Consider the following 27,667-nt stretch of genomic DNA (forward strand, 5'->3'; position numbering starts at 1 on the left):
GTAATGTTTGGCTATTGAAAACCAACTGTGGCAAACAAGGTGCTAATTAATTCATTATTAGTAGACAATGTTTATAAATACTAAGGGCTAGATTAGAGAAGTGGAGAGTTAGTATTACCTTGCCCTCTGCCCGTGCAAAGAATAACACACACATTCTGGCATTAGAAGTGTATGGTAAAAATATGTTAAAGGGACAGTCTAGGCCAAAATAAACTTTCATGATTCAGATACAGCATGTAATTTTAAACAATTTTCCAATTTACTTTTATCACCAATTTTGCTTTGTTCTCTTGGTATTCTTAGTTGAAAGCTTAACCTAGGAGGTTCATATGCTAATTTCGTAGACCTTGAAGCCCACCTCTTTTCAGATTGCATTTTAACAGTTTTTCACCACTAGAGGGTGTTAGTTCACGTATTTCATATAGATAACACTGTGCTCGTGCACGTGAAGTTATCTGGGAGCATGCACTGATTGGCTAGACTGCAAGTCTGTCAAAAAAACTGAAAAAGGGGCAGTTTGCAGAGGCTTAGATACAAGATAGTCACAGAGGTTAAAAGTATATTATTATAACTGTGTTGGTTATGCAAAACTGGGGAATGGGTAATAAAGGGATTATCTATCTTTTAAAATAATAAAAATTCTGGTGTAGACTGTCCCTTTAACGCTAGCATCTTACTACAGGCAAAAAAATGTAGCATGTCCTATACATTTATAGCGCTGAAAATGCTATGGTGATTATAGTGGTGAGGTAAGTGCTTAAAAATGTAGTGCTTTTTAAAGGGACAGTCTACATGAAAATGTTTATTGCTTAAAAAGCTATATAAGCCCTTTATTACCCATTCCCCAGTTTTGCATAACCAGCAAGGTATATTAATACACTTTTTACCTCTGTTGTTTCTAAGCCTTTGCAGACTGCCCCCTTATCTCAGTTCTTTTGACAGACTTGCATTTTAGCCAATCAGTGCTGACTAATAAATAACTCCACGGAAGTGAGCACAATATTATCTATATGGCACATGTGAACTGGCGCTGTCTAACTGTGAAAAACTGTCAAAATGAGATTAGAGGTGAGGTGGCCTTCAAGGGCTTAGAAATTATCATATGAGTCTATCTAGGTTTAGCTTTCAACTAAGAAAACCAAGAGAACAAAGCAAATTTGATGATAAAAGTAAATTAGAAAGTTGTTTAAAATTGCATGCCCTATATCTGAATCATGAAAGTTTAATTTTGACAAGACTGTCCCTTTAAGACCTGCAGTAAACCATCATATTTTGTTTGCTTGCATAACAATGCACATGACAATGCTGCTGAAATAAATTATTTAAAGGGCCACAATACCCAAATGTTTAAACACTTGAAAGTGATGCAGCATAGCTGTAAAAAGCTGACTAGAAAATATCTCCTGAACATCTCGATGTAAAAAAGAAAGATATTTTACCTCAAAAGTTCCTCAGTAGCCACCTCCCATTGTAAAGGATTTCTAAGCAGCATTTTAGTATGTCTGTCCTGGGACATCTGAAGGGATGAGCATCGTGCACTCTCATCTTATTTCACCAATCAGGTAAAGGAAGTTTACAATGAAATCTCATGAGAGTTAAGTCAAATCTCATGAGATCACAGTAAAAGTTCATGACCTCAGCACTGCTGATGCTGATTGGCTGCTGTTCATTTCTTCATTTTTTTTTATTTTTTTACCTGCAGCTGGCAGCAGTTGAGTATAACTTTTTACACAGAACTTACTCTGCTGAGCTGAGGAGATTGTGAGGTAAAATATCTTCCTTTTTTACATAGAGATGCTCAGGTGATATTTTCCTGTCAGCTTTTTACAGTTATACTGCATCAGTTTCAAGTGATTTAGCATATGAGTATTATGTCCCTTTAAGTTATGTTTACACTTAATACCTAGAAAACAAAGGTTTATTAAAGTGAAGGTAAACTTTGGTGAATGAAAGCCCGTTTTTTAAAAATACTCTTAAAAACAGGGGCACTTTCATTCATCAAAGTTTACAAAGCAGCCATTTTGATTAAAAACTTACCTCTCTTCTTTGCACAGCCGGAGCAGCTTCCCCCTCCTGGAAATCCTCTCTTCACACATCAGCAATGACTAATCCAGCTTCCTCCAATCACAGCATGGCCTCAGGCAATAACTACCCTGGGGGGAAAGCCGTGATTGGAGGAAGCCGGATTAGTCATTGCTGATGTGTGAAGAGAGGATTTCTAGGAGGGGGAAGCTGCTGTAGCTGTGAAAAGAAAAAAAGGTACGTTTTTAATCAAAACGGCAGCTTTGTATACTTTGATGAATGAAAGTGCCCCTGTTTTTAATAGTATTTTTAAAAAACGGGCTTTCATTCACCAAAGTTTACCTTCACTTTAATTAAAAAAGTTGTTGTTTTTTGGCAGAATTAAAGGGATATATAGTATATGACAATGGCAGGACTGGGAAGTCATATATATATATATATATATATATATATATATATATATATATATATATGTGTGTGTGTGTGTTTGTGTGTGTATGTGTTTTTATGCTTAAGTTCCATTAAGCACAAAACTAAATGAAGAATTACTTCATCTTATTTTTTTGCACTTCATGGGCTTCGCCCTCAAGCGTGATACGACATACATTTCACAGCACACCCCCATAGAAGTCTATTTTGTGAGGGATTTAATGTATACACACTATCCAATGCAGATGTTAGTTCATACTAGTCTGTCTGAAGCAATAAAAAATCACTTTGAACTTGAGTACAAAAAATGAAGTGGAATGGATTGCGCATAAGCAAAGCGCAAAGGCACTAACATTTTTGGACTCCTCTCCTCACATACTTAGTGGTTTTTAACAGTTTTGAGGTTGGTTCATCATACACATGCATTGTGTTGCCCATTAAAGGGATTTCAAGGTGCTAATATGGCTCTTGAAGAAAAAAAAAACTTGTTAATTGCTGTATCATGAAACCTGGTTTTGTTAGTATGAATTGTCATCACCTCTAGTTCCCTGCACAGCAACTATCTCCCTATTTCTCCCTAGGATTCACCACAATAATAAGAATATTTACTTTGATATGATAATTAATAGTTTTTAAAACATAATACTGATTTCCTTATTGATCTTACTTTTCATCATGATATTGCCTCGTCTAAATTACACTGCAACAAACTACTTTTTATGACATGGAGCATCTTAACAAATTTAAAAAATATATTGAACAAACAAATAAATATTGGGATATCTAATTAATGTGCCACAAATCCAGCATTAGTGCCAAAACGTCCCCTTTATCCCTCATTTTCTCAGTCTCACAAGTAAGGTACCTAGCTTATATAACACCAATAGAAAAGGTGTTAACCGAAAATATCATAAAGTTTTTGTTATAATTATAAGTAAGCTAAGGGTCCTGCAAAGCCCCATACATACAGCACAAAGGGTAACAGGCAAAGTCAGTTAAATGCTTATAGGTTATGACATCTTCAGATAATCATCTATCTTCGTTAGAAATTGGAATGCCTGAAATTAAATGTTGCTGGTAACCACCTGCATTCAGGTGTTAGTGACAATGCAATGTGAATGCACATGGCTTATCTGTGTTTACTAACGGCTAGATTTGGAGTTTTGTCGGTAACGACCCGAAAATCTAACGCCGGCTTTTTTCTGGCCGCACCATAAAAATAACTCTGGTATTGAGAGTCCACATAAAGGCTGCGTTAGGCTCCAAAAAAGGAGCGTAGAGCATTTTTAACGCAGCTTCAACTCTCAATACCAGAGTTGCTTACGCAAGCGGCCAGCCTCAAAAACGTGCTCGTGCACGATTCCCCCATAGAAAACAATGGGGCTGTTTGAGCGGAAAAAAAACCTAACACCTGCAAAAAAGCCGCGTTCAGCTCTTAACGCAGCCCCATTGTTTGCTATGGGGAAACACTTCCTACGTCTGCACCTAACACTCTAACATGTACCCCGAGTCTAAACACCCCTAACCTTACACTTATTAACCCCTAATCTGCCGCCCCCGCTATCGCTGACACCTGCATTTTATTTTTAACCCCTAATCTGCCGCTCCGTAAACCGCCGCTACTTACATTATCCTTATGTACCCCTAATCTGCTGCCCCTAACACCGCCGACCCCTATATTATATTTATTAACCCCTAATCTGCCGCCCACAACGTCGCCCCCACCTGCCTACACTTATTAACCCCTAATCTGCCGAGCGGACCGCACCGCTACTATAATAAAGTTATTAACCCCTAATCCGCCTCACTAACCCTATAATAAATAGTATTAACCCCTAATCTGCCCTCCCTAACATCGCCGACACCTAACTTCAATTATTAACCCCTAATCTGCCGACCGGAGCTCACCGCTATTCTAATAAATGGATTAACCCCTAAAGCTAAGTCTAACCCTAACACTAACACCCCCCTAAATTAAATATAATTTTAATCTAACGAAATTAATTAACTCTTATTAAATAACTTATTCCTATTTAAAGCTAAATACTTACCTGTAAAATAAACCCTAATATAGCTACTATATAAATTATAATTACATTGTAGCTATTTTAGGATTAATATTTATTTTACAGGCAACTTTGTAATTATTTTAACCAGGTACAATAGCTATTAAATAGTTAAGAACTATTTAATAGTTACCTAGTTAAAATAATTACAAAATTACCTGTAAAATAAATCCTAACCTAAGTTACAATTAAACCTAACACTATACCATCATTAAATTAATTAAATACAATATCTACAATTACCTACAATTAAACCTAACACTACACTATCAATACATTAATTAAATACAATATCTACAAATAACTACAATGAAATAAACTAACTAAAGTACAAAAAATAAAAAAGAACTAAGTTACAAAAAATAAAAAAATATCTACAAACATAAGAAAAATATTACAACAATTTTAAACTAATTACACCTACTCTAAGCCCCCTAATAAAACAACAAAGCCCCCCAAAATAAAAAATGCCCTACCCTATTCTAAATTACTAAAGTTAAAAGCTCTTTTACCTTACCAGCCCTGAACAGGGCCCTTTGCGGAGCATGCCCCAAGAAGTTCAGCTCTTTTGCCTGTAAAAAAAAACATACAATACCCCCCCCCCCAACATTACAACCCACCACCCACATACCCCTAATCTAACCCAAACCCCCCTTAAATAAACCTAACACTAAGCCCCTGAAGATCATCCTACCTTGTCTTCACCTCACCAGGTATCACCGATCCGTCCTGGCTCCAAAATCTTCATCCAACCCAAGCGGGGGTTGGCGATCCATCATCCGGTGGCTGAAGAGGTCCAGAAGAGGCTCCAAAGTCTTCATCCTATCCGGGAAGAAGAGGCGATCCGGACCGGCAACCATCTTGATCCAAGCGGCATCTTCTATCTTCATCCGATGACGACCGGCTCCATCCTGAAGACCTCCACCGCGGACCCATCTTCTTCCGGCGACGTCCAACTGAAGAATGACGGTTCCTTTAAGGGACGTCATCCAAGATGGCGTCCCTCGAATTCCGATTGGCTGATAGGATTCTATCAGCCAATCGGAATTAAGGTAGGAATATTCTGATTGGCTGATGGAATCAGCCAATCAGAATCAAGTTCAATCCGATTGGCTGATCCAATCAGCCAATCAGATTGAGCTCGCATTCTATTGGCTGATCGGAACAGCCAATAGAATGCGAGCGCAATCTGATTGGCTGATTGGATCAGCCAATCGGATTGAACTTGATTCTGATTGGCTGATTCCATCAGCCAATCAGAATATTCCTACCTTAATTCCGATTGGCTGATAGAATCCTATCAGCCAATCGGAATTCGAGGGACGCCATCTTGGATGGCGTCCCTTAAAGGAACCGTCATTCTTCAGTTGGACGTCGCCGGAAGAAGATGGGTCCGCGGTGGAGGTCTTCAGGATGGAGCCGGTCCTCATCGGATGAAGATAGAAGATGCCGCTTGGATCAAGATGGTTGCCGGTCCGGATCGCCTCTTCTTCCCGGATAGGATGAAGACTTTGGAGCCTCTTCTGGACCTCTTCAGCCACCGGATGATGGATCGCCAACCCCCGCTTGGGTTGGATGAAGATTTTGGAGCCAGGACGGATCGGTGATACCTGGTGAGGTGAAGACAAGGTAGGATGATCTTCAGGGGCTTAGTGTTAGGTTTATTTAAGGGGGGTTTGGGTTAGATTAGGGGTATGTGGGTGGTGGGTTGTAATGTTGGGGGGGGGGGTATTGTATGTTTTTTTTTACAGGCAAAAGAGCTGAACTTCTTGGGGCATGCCCCGCAAAGGGCCCTGTTCAGGGCTGGTAAGGTAAAAGAGCTTTTAACTTTAGTAATTTAGAATAGGGTAGGGCATTTTTTATTTTGGGGGGCTTTGTTGTTTTATTAGGGGGCTTAGAGTAGGTGTAATTAGTTTAAAATTGTTGTAATATTTTTCTTATGTTTGTAGATATTTTTTTATTTTTTGTAACTTAGTTCTTTTTTATTTTTTGTACTTTAGTTAGTTTATTTCATTGTAGTTTTTTGTAGATATTGTATTTAATTAATGTATTGATAGTGTAGTGTTAGGTTTAATTGTAGGTAATTGTAGATATTGTATTTAATTAATTTAATGATAGTATAGTGTTAGGTTTAATTGTAACTTAGGTTAGGATTTATTTTACAGGTAATTTTGTAATTATTTAAACTAGGTAACTATTAAATAGTTCTTAACTATTTAATAGCTATTGTACCTGGTTAAAATAATTACAAAGTTGCCTGTAAAATAAATATTAATCCTAAAATAGCTACAATGTAATTATAATTTATATAGTAGCTATATTAGGGTTTATTTTACAGGTAAGTATTTAGCTTTAAATAGGAATAAGTTATTTAATAAGAGTTAATTAATTTCGTTAGATTAAAATTATATTTAATTTAGGGGGGTGTTAGTGTTAGGGTTAGACTTAGCTTTAGGGGTTAATCCATTTATTAGAATAGCGGTGAGCTCCGGTCGGCAGATTAGGGGTTAATAATTGAAGTTAGGTGTCGGCGATGTTAGGGAGGGCAGATTAGGGGTAAATACTATTTATTATAGGGTTAGTGAGGCGGATTAGGGGTTAATAACTTTATTATAGTAGCGGTGCGGTCCGCTCGGCAGATTAGGGGTTAATAAGTGTAGGCAGGTGGGGGCGACGTTGTGGGCGGCAGATTAGGGGTTAATAAATATAATATAGGGGTCGGCGGTGTTAGGGGCAGCAGATTAGGGGTACATAGCTATAATGTAGGTGGCGGCGCTTTGCGGTCGGCAGATTAGGGGTTAATTATTGTAGGTAGCTGGCGGCGACGTTGTGGGGGGCAGATTAGGGGTTAATAAATATAATACAGGGGTCGGCGGTGTTAGGGGCAGCAGATTAGGGGTACATAAGTATAACGTAGGTGGCGGTCGGCAGATTAGGGGTTAAAAAAATTTAATCAAGTGGCGGCGATGTGGGGGGGCCTCGGTTTAGGGGTACATAGGTAGTTTATGGGTGTTAGTGTACTTTAGAGTACAGTAGTTAAGAGCTTTATAAACCGGCGTTAGCCCAGAAAGCTCTTAACTACTGACTTTTTTCCTGCGGCTGGAGTTTTGTCGTTAGATGTCTAACGCTCACTTCAGAAACGACTCTAAATACCGGAGTTAGAAAGATCCCATTGAAAAGATAGGATACGCAATTGACGTAAGGGGATCTGCGGTATGGAAAAGTCGCGGCTGAAAAGTGAGCGTTAGACCCTATTTTGAGTGACTCCAAATACCGGCGGTAGCCTAAAACCAGCGTTAGGAGCCTCTAATGCTGGTTTTCACGGCTAACGCCAAACTACAAATCTAGGTCTAAGGGACACAAGAACTTGTAAATGTGTATTGTAAAAATGATCTTAGTCAAATCCAAAATGCTCTATGGTGCATTTCAAATTTATTTTTATGCAACTTTAAAGGGATATGAAACCCCCAAAAAATGCTTTTTGTGTTTTAGACAGAGCACACACTTTTAAAAAAAAGATTCCAGTTTGCTTCTATTATTACATTTGACTAATGCCCATGGTATTCTTTGTGGAAGAGATACCATGGCAAGGGTTTGGAGCAATACATGGCATGAAATAGTCCTGCCATCTAGTGTTATTGCATATTTATAACTTTCTTTTCAAACCGCTGCCATATAGTGCTTCGGAAATGTGTACGCTCCTGAGATCACCTCCTTGCTTTTCAATGAAAGATTTCACAAGAATGAAGTATATTTGATAATAGAAGTAAATTAGAAAGTTGATTAAAATGGTATGCTCTATTAGAATCATGAGAGAAAGAAATAGCAGTACACACCTTTTTTAAAGTGAAATTGATATTATGAAGCACAGGCTGAAGCTCAGGCAGGGGATAATCCAGTCCATTAGTGTACAGGTCTGGTTGCTTGGAGTCAGTATTCATAAGAAAATGTCCATTCTTTAAAAGTGTACTCTCTTTGTGGTCTGCCTGAATGAGTTGCTGGGAAACATTTTGTTTAATTAAATTGTTTACTGCAACCTTTTCTTGCTGATTTTTACTTTTGATCTTTGAGATTTTTGTTGCTGGCATCCATGAAAGATAGGCACTTCTGAACTCAAGTATGTCTTCCAGGTCAGTGTTATGGTTAATGCACAATTCAACTTCTTCCATTAAGAACAGCCTCTGGCAATTATAAAATGTATGCAAATGAATAAAGTCAAGTAGAACATATGTACTGTATATTAGTTATGCATAAGTCTCATTTTGCAAATATAAACTCTTTTTTTTATAAACTCCTTTTTTTATAAACTCCTTTTTTTATAAACTCTTTTTTTTATAAACTCTTTTTTTTCTTCACATTTTTTAATTATTGGAAACAAATGGCAAAATACTAGTAAACATTTTTAATTGACAATTCAAAAAACAAAATCCTGTATAAAAGATTATTTTTTCTGATTAAAATAATATTTATTTTCATTAAAGAAATAAACAGAGTAAGGCAAAGTAATAAATTTTTTTCAAGGTAAAAAAAATATTAATGCTATTTGTTTGTTTTCTAGCGAATGCCTGACGAAGGGACCTCATTGTCCTGAAAGCTGCAACTCTATCCCCTATTAGTTATAACCTGTAAATTACTTGTTATTTTCTTACAAATGGATTAGCAAATGTTAAAAATCATCCAGTCATTCAATTTTTAATGTATTTCTACCTGAAGCTCATGAGGAACAAGTAAACTCTTAATTATTGGGCTTCTCACCACAGAATAATAACATTCAGCTAGATTACGAGTTTTGCGGTACGGCTTTTAACACTGACAAATTGGCCATTATGCTGGAATGGCCAGGAACGCATATTACGAGTCGCGGTGGTATAGCTATACTGCAAGCATTTTAGCCTGTAACGCATGGGGTGTGTTGTTTCATGTGTGTATGCAGGGGGGGCAATGCCCTACAAAAGGACCTTTTAAGGGATATTGATAGTTTATTGTAGGTAAGGGGGTATTTTTATTTTGGGGTGGCTTTTTTATTTTTATAGGGCTATTAAATTAGGTGTAATTGTTTTTATTTTTGATAATTTCGTTTATTATTTTTTGTAATCTTAGAGTTTTTCATTTTTCGTAATTTAGTGTTTATTTATTTCTTGTAATTTTAGATTTTTTACATTTTTTCGTAGTTAGTTTTTTTTAAATTTGTAATTTAGATTTTTAATTGGTAGTGTTTTTATTTTATTAGAATAGTTATGTTAGGTTATTTTATAGTTTAAACTTTTTTTTTATTTCACAGGTAAGTTTTTATTTATTTTAAGATAGTTATATTGCAATTGTAATTTAAAGTTAAGGGCGTGTTAGGTTTAGGGGTTAATAGTTTAATTTAGGGTTTTGCGATGTGGGGGGGGCTGGCGGTTTATAGGTTAATAGGTTTATTTAGGTATCGGCGATGTTGGAGAGTGGCGGAATAGGAGTTAATAATTATATTTAGTGTTGATGATTAGAGGTTAATAACTTTTATTCGTCTCTGCGATGTCGGGGAGCGTCGGATTAGGGGTTAATTATACTATTTAGTGTCGGGGAGTGACAGATTAGGGGTTAATAACTTTTATTAGTGTCAGCAATGTCAGGGAGCGGCGGATTAGGGGTTAATAACTTTTGGTCGGGGAGCGACAGATTAGGGGTTAATAACTTTTATTAGTGTCGGCAATGTCAGGGAGCGGTTGGATTAGGGGTGTTTAGACTTGGGATTGTTAGGTTTTCCCCATAGACATCAATTGGGTTGCGTTATGGCGATTGCCATTCCACACTTCAGGTGTTAGTTTTTTATCTAAAACTTTCTCCCCATTGATGTCTAGGTGTCACGGCAAAGCCGGTCACTTACCCGATCCTGGCTTCCGGCGGCATCCTAGGGGTGGTGCAGTGACCTTCTCTGCCTTCCGGGCCTCCTATCACCGGCCTACGACTGTCTTCCCCTCTCCTTCTTGCCACCAAGTTTTGCAGCTAGTGTGCCATCACAGTAAAATGGCGGCCACCGTTGCAAACTCTGCGTTTGAGCATAGGAAGGGAGAAGGGGTCTGGGTCTGATGGAGGAGAGCAGGCCAGGGACTCTGAGAAAAACCAAGATGGCACTGGGTTTCTGACGTAACTTAGTTTCCCTATAAATTCTCATTACACCCCCCAGTCAGTGCTTGATTATTTTCCTTGCTTCCTGGTTCTGGAGTTCTTCCCTTATTTATTTTGTCTGCGTTAACTCTGATTTTGTTATTCAGAGTTCCTGGTACCTGACTTCGGATTGCCCTTGTTACCTCGCTTGCCTGCTGCCTGCCCTGATTTCAGATTGTTTTGACTTTGCCTCTGTCTTTGCCCTTTTATTAATAAAGGCCTCCGTGCCACCACTGACCTTTCAGGATCCGGTTCCCAAATCCAGGTTTTCCTGAGGGTCGTGATTGCAAGGAAGTGCTGTTCCACTGCAACTGGGTTCCAATATAAAAACCAAGACCCTTCGGGTTTGTCACATAATAACCAAGCCACCTATGGAACCCGCAATAACAGCTGAAGCTATTTGTGCATTAACTCAACAAATGGCAACTATGGCCCAAGCAGTTCAGGACTTAGAAGCTAGCAATACTGCACTTTTACAGCGTCTGGAAAGAAGAGCTCAGTCTATTCCTCTTCCAGCATCACTTCCGGCTCCTAGCCACTTACCTCCAACATCCCTAGAACCATCTATTCCTATGCCTGACAAATTCACTGGAAAAAAATCATAACAGCGCTCTTTCATCACAGCCTGTGAGCTGCTCTTCACTCTCAAACCTCGCACTTATCCTAATGATTATGTTAAAGTACGCACCACCATTGCCTTATTATCTGGTCAACCTCAAACCTGGGCTCACCAGCTTCTACACAATAGCAGCCCAATACTATATTCTTGGGAGTCTTTTGCTGGAGCCATGCGTACCTTATATGATGATCCTCTGAGACCCTCCGTTGCTCGCACTACCATCCAATCCCTTCAGCAGGGACGAAGACCCATGGAAGACTATACCACAGACTTCTGGGAACTGGCTCCCGACACAGGCTACAACGAGACGGGTCTAATTGAACAATATTGGTTGGGGCTAACTGAGACCCTAAAAGGTGAACTGGCCAGAGTGGGAATTCCTACCTCCTTGGAATAATTGATCCTGTTAGTCACACAGTTAGACCATCGCTTCCGTGAACCTAGAAATGAGAAGCAATTTCCTCTCAGGTCTTTGGATCCTTCAAGTCCTGTGGCTTCTGCATCCTTCTCTACCTCCTCCATGGAAGAACCTATGCAAATAGGTCTGGTTTGTCGTCCCTGAGGAAGAACAGAAGAGACGTCGTTCACAAGGTCTGTGCCTCTACTGTGGTAAAGCTGATCAACTACTAAGGACATGTCCTGTTCAATCCACATATGGTAAGGGAATCATTGCTCCTTCTTCCTGGACTTCTACTACTCCATCCACCTCCTCTTACCTTTCTATTTCTTTTTCTCTACAGTGGGGAAGTGAGAATCATTCGGTAACTGTCGTCATAGACTCTGGAGCCAGCGGTTGTTTCATAGACCAGACCTTGGTACAGACCTATCACCTTCTTATGCGATTAAAGCCACACCCCTTATCATTATATGTTGTGGACCGGTAGTATATGAAACTGGTCCTATATGTCTCCTTCTTGGACATCATAAAGAAAAAATTAATCTAGACATCATTCCTTCACCAATGTTCCCACTCATCCTAGGCATCCCCTGGATTCAAATCCACAATCCAGTTAACAATTGGGTTAAAGGTACCCTCACCTTCTCCTCTAATTTTTGTACCACCACTTGTCTGAACAAGACCCCATTACAGATATCCACTATGGTCTCTGAGCCCTCAGTCAGTTTGCCTGATAAATATAAGGAGTTCCAAGACATCTTTAACAAGAAAAGTGCTAATCAGTTACCTCCTAGATGCCCGTATGATTGTCCAATTGATTTACTTCCGGGCGCTCCTATACCTTATGGACGCATATTTCCTTTATCTGAGGCTGAACTAAAATATCTAAAGGAATACATCTTGGAAAGTTTAACTAAAGGCTTCATACAGCCCTCAGCGTCCCCAGCAGGGGCAGGTATTTTCTTTGTTGGCAAGAAAGATGGAGGTCTTCGCCCCTGTATTGATTACCGTGCCTTAAATAATATCCCCATAAAGAACCGATAACCCCTACTATTGATACCAGTACTCCTAGATAGACTAAGAAAAGCAAACATCTTTATGAAAATAGATCTGCGGGGTGCATATAACCTAGTCCAGGTACGAGAGGGGAACGAATGGAAGACCGCCTTCTGAACTTGGTACGGACAATTTGAGTACCTCGTTATGCCCTTTGGGCTCTGTAACACTCCTGCCATGTTCCAACACTTCCTAAAAGATGTTTTTCAGGACATTTTGGATTCCTTTGTAATTATTTATTTAGATGATATCCTAGTTTTTTCCTCTTCTCCTGCTGAACACCTTGAACACATGAAGAGGATACTGCTCCATCTCCGTGAACACGGATTATACGCTAAACTGGAAAAATGCGTATTTAATACGGAATCTGTAGAATTCCTGGGCTACATCATCACTCCTGGACAGATCCAAATGGATCCCCGTAAAATTACAACTATTTTGGAATGGCCCGTACCTAAAGATAAGAAATCTGTATGTTTTCTAGGGTTTGCAAATTTTTACAGACGCTTTATCAAAGGTTTCTCCCAAATATGCTCTCACATAACCACCCTGACTAAGAAACATAACAACTATGGACAACTCAAGCTCAAGAGGCTTTTGAAAAACTAAAAAAATTATTCATCCAAGCACCTATTCTGGTACAACCAGACACTACCAAAGCTTTCTATCTTGAGGTAGACGCCTCTGACATTGCTATTGCGGGTATCCTTTCTCAAAGAGGGGAAAAGGATGAGCGGGACTGACCTCCTCTTATTGACTCAGCTTGCTCCACCTACTGGGGGCAGGTGACCGGACACGTGACTTAGTTTCCCTATAAATTCTCAGCATGTCCCCCAGTCAGTGCTTGGTTATTTTCCTTGCTTCCTGGTTCTGGAGTTCTTCCCTTGTATTTTGTCTGTGTTAACTCTGATTTTGTTATACAGATTTCCTGGTACCTGACTTCGGATTGCCCTTGTTACCTCGCTTGCCTGCTGCCTACCCTGGCTTTGGATTGTTTTGACTTTGCCTCTGTCTTTGCCCTTTTATTATTAAAGGCCTCCGTGCCACCACTTATGCTTCAGGATCTGTTCCAAAATCCAGGTTTTCCTGAGGGTCGTGATCATAAGGAAGTCCTGTTCCACTGCAACTGGGTTCCAATATAAAAATCAAGACACTTCAGGGGTTGTCACACTAGGGGGAAAGTGTGCACGAGCACATAAACTCATCCCTTGGTTTTGTGCGGTATGGAGCTTAACGCACCATAACGCACAGCACAAGGAGACTTTTCAGTAACTCGTAATGGCAGCGCTATGGAGAGTGCAATAACACAATTTTGTTGGTTAGTTTTGCACCCTGTTTAGCGCAAAACTCGTAATCTAGGTGATTGTGAGTTAGATGTCTAAATCAGGGGTCCAAAATATCAGTTGACTATATTTATTTTATTTTGTTCCTCACCCAGTTTTACTAGAGCTTTGATTTTGGTTCCCTAGAGGTCCATAAACACTTAGATGGTTTTATTTAAGGCCTCATGCATTTATTTAGGGTACAAAATTTAAATGTTTTAGTCATTTTGATTGCGATCCCTTCTCAACATGTATGGTGAGATCTTGTTGATATGTGGAACTATGTAATTTTTGCTTGTGATTTTAAATATAGGTTTTCATCCCCACATTAGTCACCAAAATGTCCTTTGTATCAGTAATAGCTTTTTATTTATCTTTTTTTTATTTCACTAAGATTTATTTTCTTTGCATTTACAAATAAAAGTATTTTATAGGCACAGTACAACACTGAATAGGAAACAGCATAATCACACAGTTAAAGGGTAAATTACATTTATACAGATCAGAACATTTATTTTAGTAATTGAAAAACTGTTTACACAAACAACAACAGAAAGAGGACAACATAAAAAATAAAAACACACACCTGGAATCTAGTGACAGAAACGGAAGCTTCGGAGGCTGCTCTTACAGCAAATGGAATCATTTTCAGAGCTGATGTCATCGCATTGAATATTGCTAAAACTGTGAAGGCCTTAGCAAAAAACAGGAAATGGATCACAAAACAAGCAAGTATAGTAATTCACTTACACAATCATAGGCAAAGCTAAGAAACTGAAATAAGGAATTGTGATTATTTAATTATTGCTCTTTATAAAAAATACAGGAACCCTTAGTAGTTTACTTTAGCACTGCCAAGCTTACCATACTTGCAGTGTCGTATTGCAACGTGAGGTATGTACAACCTCATTTCTTGTTTATTACTCATTCAATTGCACAATACTATTGTATATTGTATTATACATCATACTAGGGACTCAATGATTTAAAGTTCTCCACCCTGGTGAGATAATTTGAAAATATCCATTAGTGATATCATGAGGTTATCTAAAGGCAAATTTTACACTGTGAGCTGTGTATCTCACTTAGGGCCCAATGAGCTAAAGCTCTCCTCTAAGGTGAGATGATCTCACAAGTCTTGTCATTATGGTGAGGTCCCTCAAATAATTTTAGAAACAATAATTTGGCCATGAGAGATGTTTATCTCACTATGCAGGGTTCTGTATTTGATGGAGAGACTCCTATATTACAATATAAGGTCTGAAAAAAATCTCAAAGATTTTGTGTGATTTCTCTGAAAAGCAGCAAGTTTTAATCATCAGGTCCTCGGGGTCATTGCCTACATTTTGGTATGGGATCTAAAAATACATACATAAAAGATAGTGCTAAAACAATCAGCATTTCAAAAGTGTACTGAATGTATACTGTAAAAATTGGAATCATATTACGCATGAAAACTCATATAACAGTAAACAATCAAATGGGTGTCAAAAACCCGCTGCAAAAAAGGTCAATGTACACAATAAAACTCGTATTTATGGTACACAGTAATTTCTGAAAACAAAGTTGAAATAAGGTGTTAAAATTCGGTTCAAATTCCTTCAAACTATCGGCTAGATTACGAGTTTTTGTCGGTAATGGTGTGCGGTGCTAACGCACAGTTTTTCCTTACCGCCTACAGTAATGTTGGCATTACAGGTTATTTTAAATCCGGCGTTAGCCGCAAAAAAGTGAGCGTAGAGCAGAATTTAGCTCCAAATCTCACCTCAATACCAGCGTTGCTTACGGTAGCGGTAAGCTGGCAAAACGTGCTCATGCACAATTTCCCCATAGGAATCAATGGGGCAGAGCCGGCTGAAAAAAAAACCTGCAAAAAAGCAGCGTTCAGCTCCTAACGCAGCCCCATTGATTCCTATGGGGAAATACATTTTATGTCTACACCCTAACATGAACCCCGAGTCTAAACACCCCTAATCTTACACTTATTAACCCCTAATCTGCCGCCCCCGCTATCGCTGATACCTACATTATATTATTGACCCCTAATCTGTCGCTCCGGACACCGCCACCACCTACATTATACTTATGAACCCCTAATCTGCTGCCCCCAACATCGCCGACACCTACATTTTATTTATTAACCCCTTATCTGCCGCCCCCAATGTCGCCGACACCTACCTACAATTATTAACCCCTAATCTGCTGCCCCCAATGTCGCCGCCACTATATTAAAGTTATTAACCCCTAAATCTAAGTCTAACCCTAACACCCCCTAACTTAAATATAGTTTAAATTAATCAAAATAAATTATTCCTATTTAAAAATAAATACTTACCTATAAAATAAACCATAAGATAGCTACAATATAACTAATAGTTACATTGTATCTATTTTAGGGTTTATTTTTATTTTACAGGCAACTTTGTATTTATTTTTACCAGGTACAATAGTTATTAAATAGTTATTAACTATTTAATAACTTCCTAGTTAAAATAAAGACAAATATACCTGTAAAATAAATCCTAACCTAAGTTACAATTACACCTAACACTACACTATCATTAAATAAATTACCTAAATTAACTACAATTCATTACAATTAAATTACAGAAAATAATAAAATAATTACAATTTTTTAAAACTACACCTAATCTAATCCCCCTGATACAATAAAAAAGCCCCCCAAAATAATAAAAATCCCTACCCTATACTAAATTACAAATAACCCTTAAAAGGTCTTTTTGCGGGGCATTGCCCCAAAGTAATCAGCACTTTTACCTGTAAAAAAAGACAATCCCCCCAACATTACAACCCACCATCCACACACCCAACCCTACTCTAAAACCCACCAATCCCCCCTTAATAAAACTTAACACTACCCCTTTGAAGATCACCCTACCTTGAGACGTCTTCACCAACCGGACAGAAGTGGTCCTCCAGATGGGCAGAAGTCTTCATCCTATCTGGGCAGAAGAAGTCCTCCAGACGGGCAGAAGTCTTCATCCAAGCGGCATCTTCTATCTTCATCCAAAAGGAGCGGAGCGGGTCCATCTTCAAGACATCCAACGCTGAGCATCCTCTTCTTCCAACGACTAACACTAAATGACGGTACCATTAAGTGACGTCATCCAAGATGGCGTCCCTTCAATTCCAATTGGCTGATAGAATTCTATCAGCCAATCAGAATTAAGGTAGAAAAAATCCTATTGGCTGATGCAATCAGCCAATAGGATTGAACTTCAATCCTATTGGCTGATCCAATCCACCAATAGGATTGAGCTTGCATTCTATCGGCTAAATGCATCAGCCAATAGAATGCGAGCTCAATCCTATTGGCTGATTGCATCAGCCAATAGGATTTTTTCTACCTTAATTCCGATTGGCTGATAGAATTCTATCAGCCAATCGGAATCGAAGGGACGCCATCTTGGATGACGTCACTTAAAGGTACCGTCATTTAGTGTTAGTCGTCGGAAGAAGAGGATGCTCCGCGTCGGATGTCTTGAAGATGGACCCGCTCCGCTCCGGATTGATGAAGATAGAAGATGCCGCCTGGATGAAGACTTCTGCCCGTCTGGAGGACTTCTTCTGCCCGGATAGGATGAAGACTTCTGCCCGTCTGGAGGACCACTTCTGCCCGGTTGGGTGAAGACGTCTCAAGGTAGGGTGATCTTCAAGGGGGTAGTGTTAGGTTTTATTAAGGGGGGATTGGGTGGGTTTTAGAGTAGGGTTGGGTGTGTGGGTGGTGGGTTGTAATGTTGAGGGGGGTTGTCTTTTTTTTTTACAGGTAAAAGAGCTGATTACTTTGGGGCAATGCCCCGCAAAAAGCCCTTTTAAGGGCTATTTGTAATTTAGTATAGGGTAGGGATTTTTTTTTTTTTTTAATTGTATTAGGGGGATTAGATTAGGTGTAATTAGTTTTAAAAAATTGTAATTATTTTATTATTTTCTGTAATTTAGTGTTTTTTTCCGTAATTTAGTTTATTGAATTTAATTGTAATTAATTGTAGTTAATTTAGGTAATTTATTTAATGCTAGTGTAGTGTTAGGTGTAATTGTAATTTAGGTTATGATTTATTTTACAGGTATATTTGTCTTTATTTTAACTAGGAAGTTATTAAATAGTTAATAACTGTTTAATAACTATTCTACCTAGTTAAAATAAATACAAAGTTGCCTGTAAAATAAATATAAACCATAAGCTAGATACAAATTTAACTATTAGTTATATTGTAGCTAGCTTAGGGTTTATTTTATAGGTAAGTATTCAGTTTTAAATAGGAATAATTTAGGTAATGATAGTAATATTTATTTAGATTATTTTAAATTATATTTAAATTAGGGGGGTGTTAGGATATGGGCTAGACAGGTTTAGGGGTTAATACATTTAATATAGTTGCGGCGACGTTGGGGTCGGCAGATTAGGGGTTAATAAATGTAGGTAGGTGTTGGCGATGTTAGGGATGGCAGATTAGGGGTTAATAAAATGTAACTAATGTTTGCGAGGCGGGAGTGCGGCGATTTTGGAGTTAATATATTTATTGAAGTGGTGGCGATGTCCGGTCGGCAGATTAGGGGTTAAAAAATGTATTTAAATGTTTGCGATGTAGGGGGGACTTTTAAATGCATTAGGAGTCTTGACAGGAGAGGGTCTACCGCTCACTTTTTTCAAGACTCGAAATACTGGCGTTAGGCAAATCCCATGAAAAAGATAGAATATGCAATTGACGTAAGTGGATTTGCGGTATGCTCGAGTTGCAGAAGAAAAGTGAGCGGTACACTGGTACCTGCCAGACTCGTAATACCAGCGGGCATTAAAGGGCCACTAAACCCAAAATCTTTCTTTCATGATTCAGATAGAACATACAAATTTAAACAACATTACAATTTACTTCTATTATTTATTTTGCTTCATTTTTTATATATCCTTATTAGAAGAAAAAGCAATGCACATGGGTGAGCCAATCACATGAGGCTTCTATGTGCAGCAACCAATCAGCAGCTACTGAGCATATCTAGATATGCTTTTCAGCAAAGAATATCAAGAGAATAAAACAAATTAGATAATAGAAATAAATTAGAAAGATGTTTAAAATTGCATTCTCTTTCTAAATCATGAAAGAAAAAATGTGGGTTTCATGTCCCTTTAAAAAGCAGCGTTGGGACCTCTCAACGCTGCTTTTTAAGGCTAACACAAGACTCGTAATCTAGGCGTATATGTATTGTTAAATAAGTTTTGCAGTATTGGCGAATGTGCTGAACAGAGGCATTCCTTGGACATATATGAAAAGGTTCTTTACAGTTTATATTGGAATTATCTAAGCATACAATGCCTCTATGTCTTAGTTTTTCTTCTCACCAAATTTAGCCTGGCAATTGTTTCAAAATAACCGCTGATTTCTCATCATCCTGAAAAATTGTATCTCATTTGGGCCCTAAATGTGATGATGTGATGCTCATTTGCTAGTTTTAGATCATGCAGTCTTTATATATAATCACAGTTGGATTATATTGTGTCTTACTTTAAAGGGATAGTAAAGTCCAAATTAAACTTTCATGATTCTAATTTACTTTTATCATCAAATTTGCTTTGTTCTCTTGTTATTCATAGTTGAATGCTAATACTAGGTAGGCTCATATGCTAATTTTAAAGCCCTTGAAGGCCGCCTCTAATTTGAATGCATTTGACAGTTTTTCACAGTTAGAGGACGTTAGTTTATGTGTTTTATATAGATAACATTGTGCAACTACTGTGTCATAGTTAATTGCAAGACAAATGGGTAAAAGGCATAATTAAAATACATTCCAAAACTGTTTTTTTTGTAAATATTTTGGGCTAAATTTCGAGTGGAACGCAATATTTGCGTTCCATACAGTTATACTAGTGCACGTTAAAGCCAAGCGCTTATGGGAGCCTCGTTTTCATGCAGTCAGACATGGCAAATCACACAGCGTTGGGCAGCAAAATAAAAATATATATGTTTATGAATATATACTGTACATATATATTTATGTGTTTATATGTGTAAATACACATATTACCACATAAATATACATGTATAAAAGCATAAACATATATATTTAGCGTAAAAACACAGTCCCCCATTTATTTCTAAGTAAAGGCACTTTAGGTGCTGTTTTTTTTTTTTTTTTCCAAACACCCCACATCCCCTTACTTTAACCCCTTATAACTGCTTTGTGCAGTTTTTTTTAATTTAAATAAAGATGCTCATATTTTTATTTCATGTTACTCTACAGTCCTCTTTATTTTGGGTGTAATTGGGGCAACTTTTGTTTATTAACCAGAGGTCTGACCGCTGGTTAATGATTGTTAGCGCTAAGTGTAAAAGTGAGCTAGCGGTAGCATTAACCAGTCACTTGCTATGGCTGGTTATTTAACATTCACTGGTAAAGGGACACATTTAAGATAGCTCCTCACTTGTAATCCAGCCCTTTATGAGTAATTAAATCATAAATTTCATCCCACTTTAAGCCATGCATTCATCTTGAAAAAAAAAAAACCTCTCAGCAAAGTATTTAATAAACAGTAAATAGAATATTTAGTATTGTTATGACAATATATTTGCAATTTAATATTTTTAAACACTGTCATACTGTGGTAGAAGATGACTATATTTTTTGTAAGCTAAACGGAAATATCATGCCATATATGACAAGCAGTCTTATTTAAATGAGGTTACCTAACCACAATCCCAACACACCTTATAATTAGTCACATACCTCTGGTGCACTTAGATCATAACCTAGAGCCATGTGTAGTGTAAAGGTACAGACACTAGCCACAACAACAATAACAGGAGCTATTCCAGAAGTGATACTCTGCACATAACCGGCCTTTTCCAAAAATGCTTTCTCATCCTTTCTGATAGCTAAAAGAAAATCGATCAACATGTCACAAACAGCTAGTGATAATTTTCAAACCTAAACATTCAAATCTATAAAAATTAGCAATTTACTGAATCAGTAACTCAGTCAGATCTATATTCCCTTGCAAATGGAGGTTAAAATTGTGCTTCAAAATTGAATTACTTCTTTTAAGGCACAATCAGCTAGATTATGAGTTTTGCGTTATGACTCAAATAGCATCGTTATGGCCCATAACGCTGCTTTTTCCCTAATGCCGGTATTACAAGTCTTGTCAGAATAGCTGTACCTCACACCTTTTTGCCGTCATGCAACGTCAGTACTGCACCTTTTAAAAAGTCCTTTTTCAATGGGACTTCCATAGCGCCGGTATTACAAGTTTTGCTGTGAGGCCAAATAGTGAGCGGTACAGCCTAAAATGACAAGATCTGTACCGCCATCTAAAGTCAGTAGTTATGAGTTTTATGCTACAAAGCTGTAAGTTAAAACTCATAACTAAAGTGTTAAAAAGTGCACTTAACACCCATAAACTACCTATTAACCCCTAAACCGAGGTCCTTCCCTCCAGCAAACACTATAATAAAATTATTAACCCCTAATCTGCCAATCCAGACATCGCCGCCACTATTAAAATTTATTAACCCCTATTCCGCTGCTCCCCGACATCGTCAACACTATAATAAACCTATTAACCCCTAAACCGCCGCACTTCCGCATCGCAAACATTACTTAAATATTATTAAACCCTAATCTGCCGTCCGCCCACACCGCCGCTATAATAAACCTATTAACCACTAAACCGCAAGCCCCCCACAACAAAATATACTAAATTAAACTATTACCCCTAAACCTCTGGCCTCCCACATCACTACATAAATATATTAACCCCTGAACCTAACCCTAATGTAACCCTAAGCATAAGTCTAACCCTAACGTAACCCTAATCCTAACACCCCCTAACTTAAATATAATTATAATTAAATCTAAATAAACCTTACAATTATTAACTAAATAATTCCTATTTAAAAAAAAAATACAAAGTTACCTGTGAAATAAAACCTAAGCTAGATACAATATAACTAATAGTTATATTGTAGCTATCTTAGGTTTTATTTTTATTTCACAGACTAGCTACCTATTTAAAATAAATACAAAGTTACCTGTAAAATAAAAGCTAACCTGCCTTACACTTGAAACTAACATTACAATAAAATAAATTAAATTAATAAAATACAATTATCTAAATTACAAAAAAAATTAAACACTAAATTACACAAAATAAAAAACGAAATTATCAAAAATAAAAACGAATTACTCCTAATCTAATAGCCCTATCAAAATAAAAAAGCCCAGCAAAATATAAAAAAACCCTAGCCTACACTAAACTGCCAATAGCCCTTAAAATGGCCTTTTGCGGGGCATTGCCCCAAAGATATCAGCTCTTTTACAAAGCAATTAAAAATACAAAAATCCCCCCAAGCAGTAAAACCCACCACCCACACAATCAAACCCCCCTAATAAAATTCTATCTAAATAAACCTAAGCTAACCATTGCCCTGAAAAGGGCATTTGGATGGGCATTGCCCTTAAAAGGGCATTTAGGTCTTTTACGGTGCCCAAACCCTAAGCTAAAAATAAAACCCACCCAATAAACCCTTAAAAAAACACTAACCCCCGACGATCCACTTACAGTTTTCGAAGACCAGACATCCATCCTCATCCAGCCCGCAGAAGTCTTCATCCAAGCAGGCAGAAGTTCTCATCAAAGCCGGCAGAAGTCTTCATCCAGACGGCATCTTCTATATTGATCCATCCGGCGCGGAGCGGGTACATCTTCAAGACATCTGGCGTGGAGCATCCTCTTCTTATGGTCGCTGGAAAATGAAGGTTCCCTTTAAGTGACGTCATCCAAGATGGCGTCCCTTACATTCTTATTGGCTGAAAGATTTCTATCAGCCAATAGGAATTAAAGGGGAAAAATTCCTATTGGCTGTTGCAATCAGCCAATAGGATTGAGCTTTCATCATATTGGCTGATTGGAACAGCCAATAGAATGAGAGCTCAATCCTATTGGCTGATTGGATCAGCCAATAGGATGAAAGCTCAATCCTATTGGCTGATTGCAACAGCCAACAGGATTTTTTCCCTATGTTTATTTAGATAGAATTTTATTTGGGGGGTTTGGTTGTGTGGGTGGTGGGTTTTACTGTTGGGGGGACGTTTGTATTTGTAATTGCTATGTAAAAGAGCTGTTATCTTTGGGGCAATGCCCTGCAAAGGGCCCTTTTAAGGGCCATTGGCAGTTTAGTGTAGGCTAGGGTTTTTTTTATTTTGGGGGGCTTTTTTATTTTGATAGGGCTATTAGATTAGAAGTAATTAGTTTTTATTTTTGATAATTTCGTTTTTTATTTTGTGTAATTTAGTGTTTTGTTTTTTTTGTAATTTAGTACATAGTATTTTATTAATTTAATTTATTTTATTTTATTGTAATGTTAGGTGTTAGTGAAAGGTTGTTTAGGATTTATTTGACGGGTAAGTTTGTATTTATTTTAACTAGGTAGTTAGTAAATAGTTAATAACCATTTACTAACTAGTCTACCTAGTTAAAATAAATAAAAACTTACCTGTGAAATAAAAATAAAACCTAAGCTAGCTACACTATAACTATTAGTTATATTGTAGCTAGCTTATGTTTTTTTTTACAGGTAAGTTTCTATTTAGTTTTAAATAGGAATTATTTAGGTAATAATTGTAAGTTTAATTTAGATTTATTTTAATTATATTTAAGTTAGGGGGTGTTAGGCTTAGGGTTAGGTTTAGGGGTTAATATATTTATGTAGTGTTAGTAATGTGGGAGGCCAGAGGTTTAGGGGTTAATAACTTTAGTATAGTGGCGGCGACATTGTGGGCAGCAGATTAGGGGCTAATAAGTGTAGGTAGTTGGCGGAGATATTAGGGCCAGCAGATTAGGGGTTAATAACTGTAATGTAGGTGGCAGCGATGTTAGGGGCAGCAGATTAAGCGTTAATAACTATAATGTAGGTGGCGGCAATGTTGGGGGTGGCAGATTAGGGGTGTTTAGATGTGGTTTTTATGTTAGGGTGTTCTGTCTAAACATAACATTTTCTTTCCCCATAGACATCAATGGGGCTGCGTTACGGAGCTTTTCATTCCGTGATCGCAGGTGATAAGGCTTCTTTTTAGCCGGCTCTCCCCATTGATGTCTATGGGGAAATCATGCATGAGCACATCAAAATAGCGCTTGTATTTGGGTGAAGTATGGAGCTCAATGCCACCATATCGCCCGCACAAGCCAGGTTTTTTCAAACCTGTAATACCTACGTTATGAAAGGGGCGCAATAAAAATAACGTACACGAAATTAGCGAGCAGCCATAATGCCATAACTTGATTGTGTTCACAAAATTTATTTTATCCATTTGAAAAAGCAACAGTATGAAAAAGCAGCATCTTAACATGTGATTTTTTTTATTGAAATACAAATTTAATTTATGTACTTCCTACTAATGCTGATTGGCTGATGGTCACTTCCTACAAATACTCATTGGCTGTTATGTACTTACACTAAATATGTACCTACCTTAAATGTAGCCTGGTTGACAGGCTACAGTGAGCATTATATTGATATGGTGTAACTATATTCCTTTACTCCTCATGAAAAGGGACTTTTGGCAATAAAGTTTTTTATAACAAGATACACTCATTTTTCTTTTAAAGATCCAGTATTATATAGTTAGGGTTACACATGTTTTGCCCACCATTAAATTTGAGGGGATTTTCTATATCCAACTACAGGGGCTACATTTGCCAAATATATACTGGGATAGTGGGAGCTGACCTGCATTTTTGGAGACCAGGGTCAATTTAAGGACAATATTATATCATATTAATGTTTCAGTGATGATCTGATTTTTGTTTGTTAGGGAGACAGCCCAAAGGTGGTTAAATCTGTAGATTGGATTAATAGTCTTTTGGTGTATTTGCAACTTTTAATGTTTGGAATAAAGAACATTCGGCGAGATTACAAGTTTTGTCGGTAATGGTGTGCGGTGCTAACGAGCATTTTATGCTCACCGCTCACCTACAGACAACGCTGGTATTAGGAGTTTTTACAAACCCGGTGTTAGCCGCAGAAAAGTGAGCAGAGAGCAAAATTTAGCTCCACATCTCACCTCAATACCAGCGCTGCTTACGTTAGCGGTGAGCTGGTAAAACGTGCTTGTGCACGATTTCCCCATTGGAATCAATGGGGGAGAGCCGGCTCAAAAAAAAAAACAACACCTGCAAAAAAGCAGCGTTCAGCTCCTAACGCTGCCCCATTAATTCCTATGGGGAAACACATTTATGTCTACACCTAACACCCTAACATGAACCCCGAGTCTAAACACCCCTAATCTTACACTTATTAACCCCTAATCTTCCCCCCCCCCAACATCGCCGACACCTACATTATATTATTAACCCCTAATCTGCCGCTCCGGAAACCGCCGCCACCCACATTATACTTAATCTGCTGCCCCCAACATCGGCGACACCTACATTATATTTATTAACCCCTAATCTGACGCCCCCCAATGTCACCACAACCCCAACGTCGCCACCACTATATTAAAGTTATTAACCCCTAAATCTAAGTCTAACCCTAACCCTAACCCCCCCTAACTTAAATATAATTTAAGTTCGGGCCGAAGTCCTCAACGAAGCCGGGCGAAGTGGTCCTCCAGATGGGCAGAAGTTTTCATCCAAGCCGGGAAGAAGAGGTTCTCCAGACGGGCAGAAGTCTTCATCCAGACGGCATCTTCTATCTTCATCCATCCGGCGCGGAGCGGGTCCATCTTCAAGACATCCGACGCGGAGCATCCTCTTCTTTCTTGATCCGACAACTGAATGAAGGTTCCTTTAAATGACGTCATCCAAGATGGCGTCCCTTCAAATCTGATTGGCTGATAGAATTCTATCAGCCAATCGGAATTAAGGTAGAAAAAAATCCTATTGGCTGATGCAATCAGCCAATAGGATTGAACTTCAATCCTATTGACTGATTAGAACAGCCAATAGGATTGAGCTCACATTCTATTGGCTGTTCCAATCAGCCAATAGGATTGAAGTTCAATCTTATTGGCTGATTGCATCAGCCAATAGGATTTTTTCTACCTTAATTCTGATTGGCTGATAGAATTCTATCAGCTAATTGGAATTAAAGGGATGCCATCTTGGATGATGTCATTTAAAGGAACCTTCATTTAGTCATCGGATCAAGAAAGAAGAGGATGCTCCGCGTCGGATGTCTTGAAGATGGACCCGCTCCGTGCCGGATGGATGAAGATAGAAGATGCTGTCTGGATGAAGACTTCTGCCCATCTGGAGGACCTCTTCTTCCCGGCTTGGATGAAGACTTCTGCCCGTCTGGAGGACCACTTCGCCCGGCTTTGTTGAGGACTTCGGCCCGGCTGGGTGAAGAATTCCCAAGGCAGGGTGATCTTCAAGGGGTTAATGTTAGGTTTTATTAAGGGGGGATTGGGTGGGTTTTAGAGTAGGGTTGGGTGTGTGGGTGGTGGGTTTTAATGTTGGGAGGGGTATTGTACTTTTTTTACAGGTAAAAGAGCTGATTACTTTGGGGCAATGCCCCGCAAAAGGCCCTTTTAAGGGCTATTTGTAATTTAGCATAGTATAGGGCTTTTTTATTTTGGGGGGCTTTTTTATTTTATTAGGGGGATTAGATTAGGTGTAATTAGTTTAAAAAAAGCTGTAATTATTTTATTATTTTCTGTAATTTAGTGTTTGGTTTTTTTCGTACTTTAGATAATTGTATTTAATTGTATTTAGTTTATTTAATTAATTTAATTATAGTGTAGTGTTAGGTGTAATTGTAACTTATTTTACAGGTAAATTTGTCTTTATTTTAACTAGGTAGCTATTAAATAGTTATTAACTATTTAATAACTATTGTACCTAGTTAAAATAAATACAAACTTGCCTGTAAAATAAAAATAAACCCTAAGCTAGATACAATGTTACTATTAGTTATATTGTAGCTATCTTAGGGTTTATTTTATAGGTAAGTATTTAGTTTTAAATAGGAATTATTTAGTTAATTGTAGTTATTTTATTTAGATTTATTTAAATTATATTTAAATTAGGGGGGTGTTAGGGTTAGGCTTAGGTTTAGGGGTTAATAACTTTATAATAGTGGCGGCGACGTTGGGGGCGGCAGATTAGGGGTTAATAAATGTAGGTAGGTGTCGGCGATGTTAGGGATGGCAGATTAGGGGTTAATAAAATTGAACTAGTGTTTGCGAGGCGGGAGTGCGGCAGTTTAGACATAATACGATTTAGCGTATCATGTCCCCTGCACATTGATAAATGCCGACAGCATATGCTGTCGGCATTTATCATTGCACCAGCAGTTCTTGTGAACTGTTGGTGCAATGCCGCCCCTGCAGATTCGCGGTCAATCGTCCGCTAGCAGGGGGTGTCAATAAACCTGATTATATTCGATCGGATTGATTTCTGTCCGCTGCCTCAGAGCAGGCGGATAGGTTATGGATCAGCGGTCTTTAGAACGCTGCTGCTTCATAACTTCTGCTTCCTGCGAGCCTTCATACGGAGCTTGATAAATATGCCACTATGGCCGAAAATCTTCAGCTGCTCGTGGTGACATTTCTATGTGTGTAAACCCCTGATTGTAAGTTTTAACTTGTT

At 38.1% G+C, this 27,667-nt stretch overlaps 1 protein-coding gene across 1 annotated transcript in view; it reads right to left on the bottom strand.

Annotated features, from left to right (window-relative positions):
• Window positions 1-27,667, bottom strand: part of LOC128654044 (ATP-binding cassette sub-family C member 5) — a 432,957-nt gene that overhangs the window by 365,733 nt on the left and 39,557 nt on the right. The window contains exons 7-9 of the mRNA XM_053707695.1: window positions 20,803-20,951; window positions 14,648-14,755; window positions 8,354-8,698 (exon numbers count right to left, since the gene is read on the bottom strand). Of these exons, the coding sequence (XP_053563670.1) occupies window positions 8,354-8,698; window positions 14,648-14,755; window positions 20,803-20,951 (602 nt within the window). The remainder of the gene's footprint in view (window positions 1-8,353; window positions 8,699-14,647; window positions 14,756-20,802; window positions 20,952-27,667) is intronic.

Source organism: Bombina bombina, chromosome 3, assembly GCF_027579735.1.
Source record: "Bombina bombina isolate aBomBom1 chromosome 3, aBomBom1.pri, whole genome shotgun sequence".
Lineage (NCBI taxonomy): Eukaryota > Metazoa > Chordata > Amphibia > Anura > Bombinatoridae > Bombina > Bombina bombina.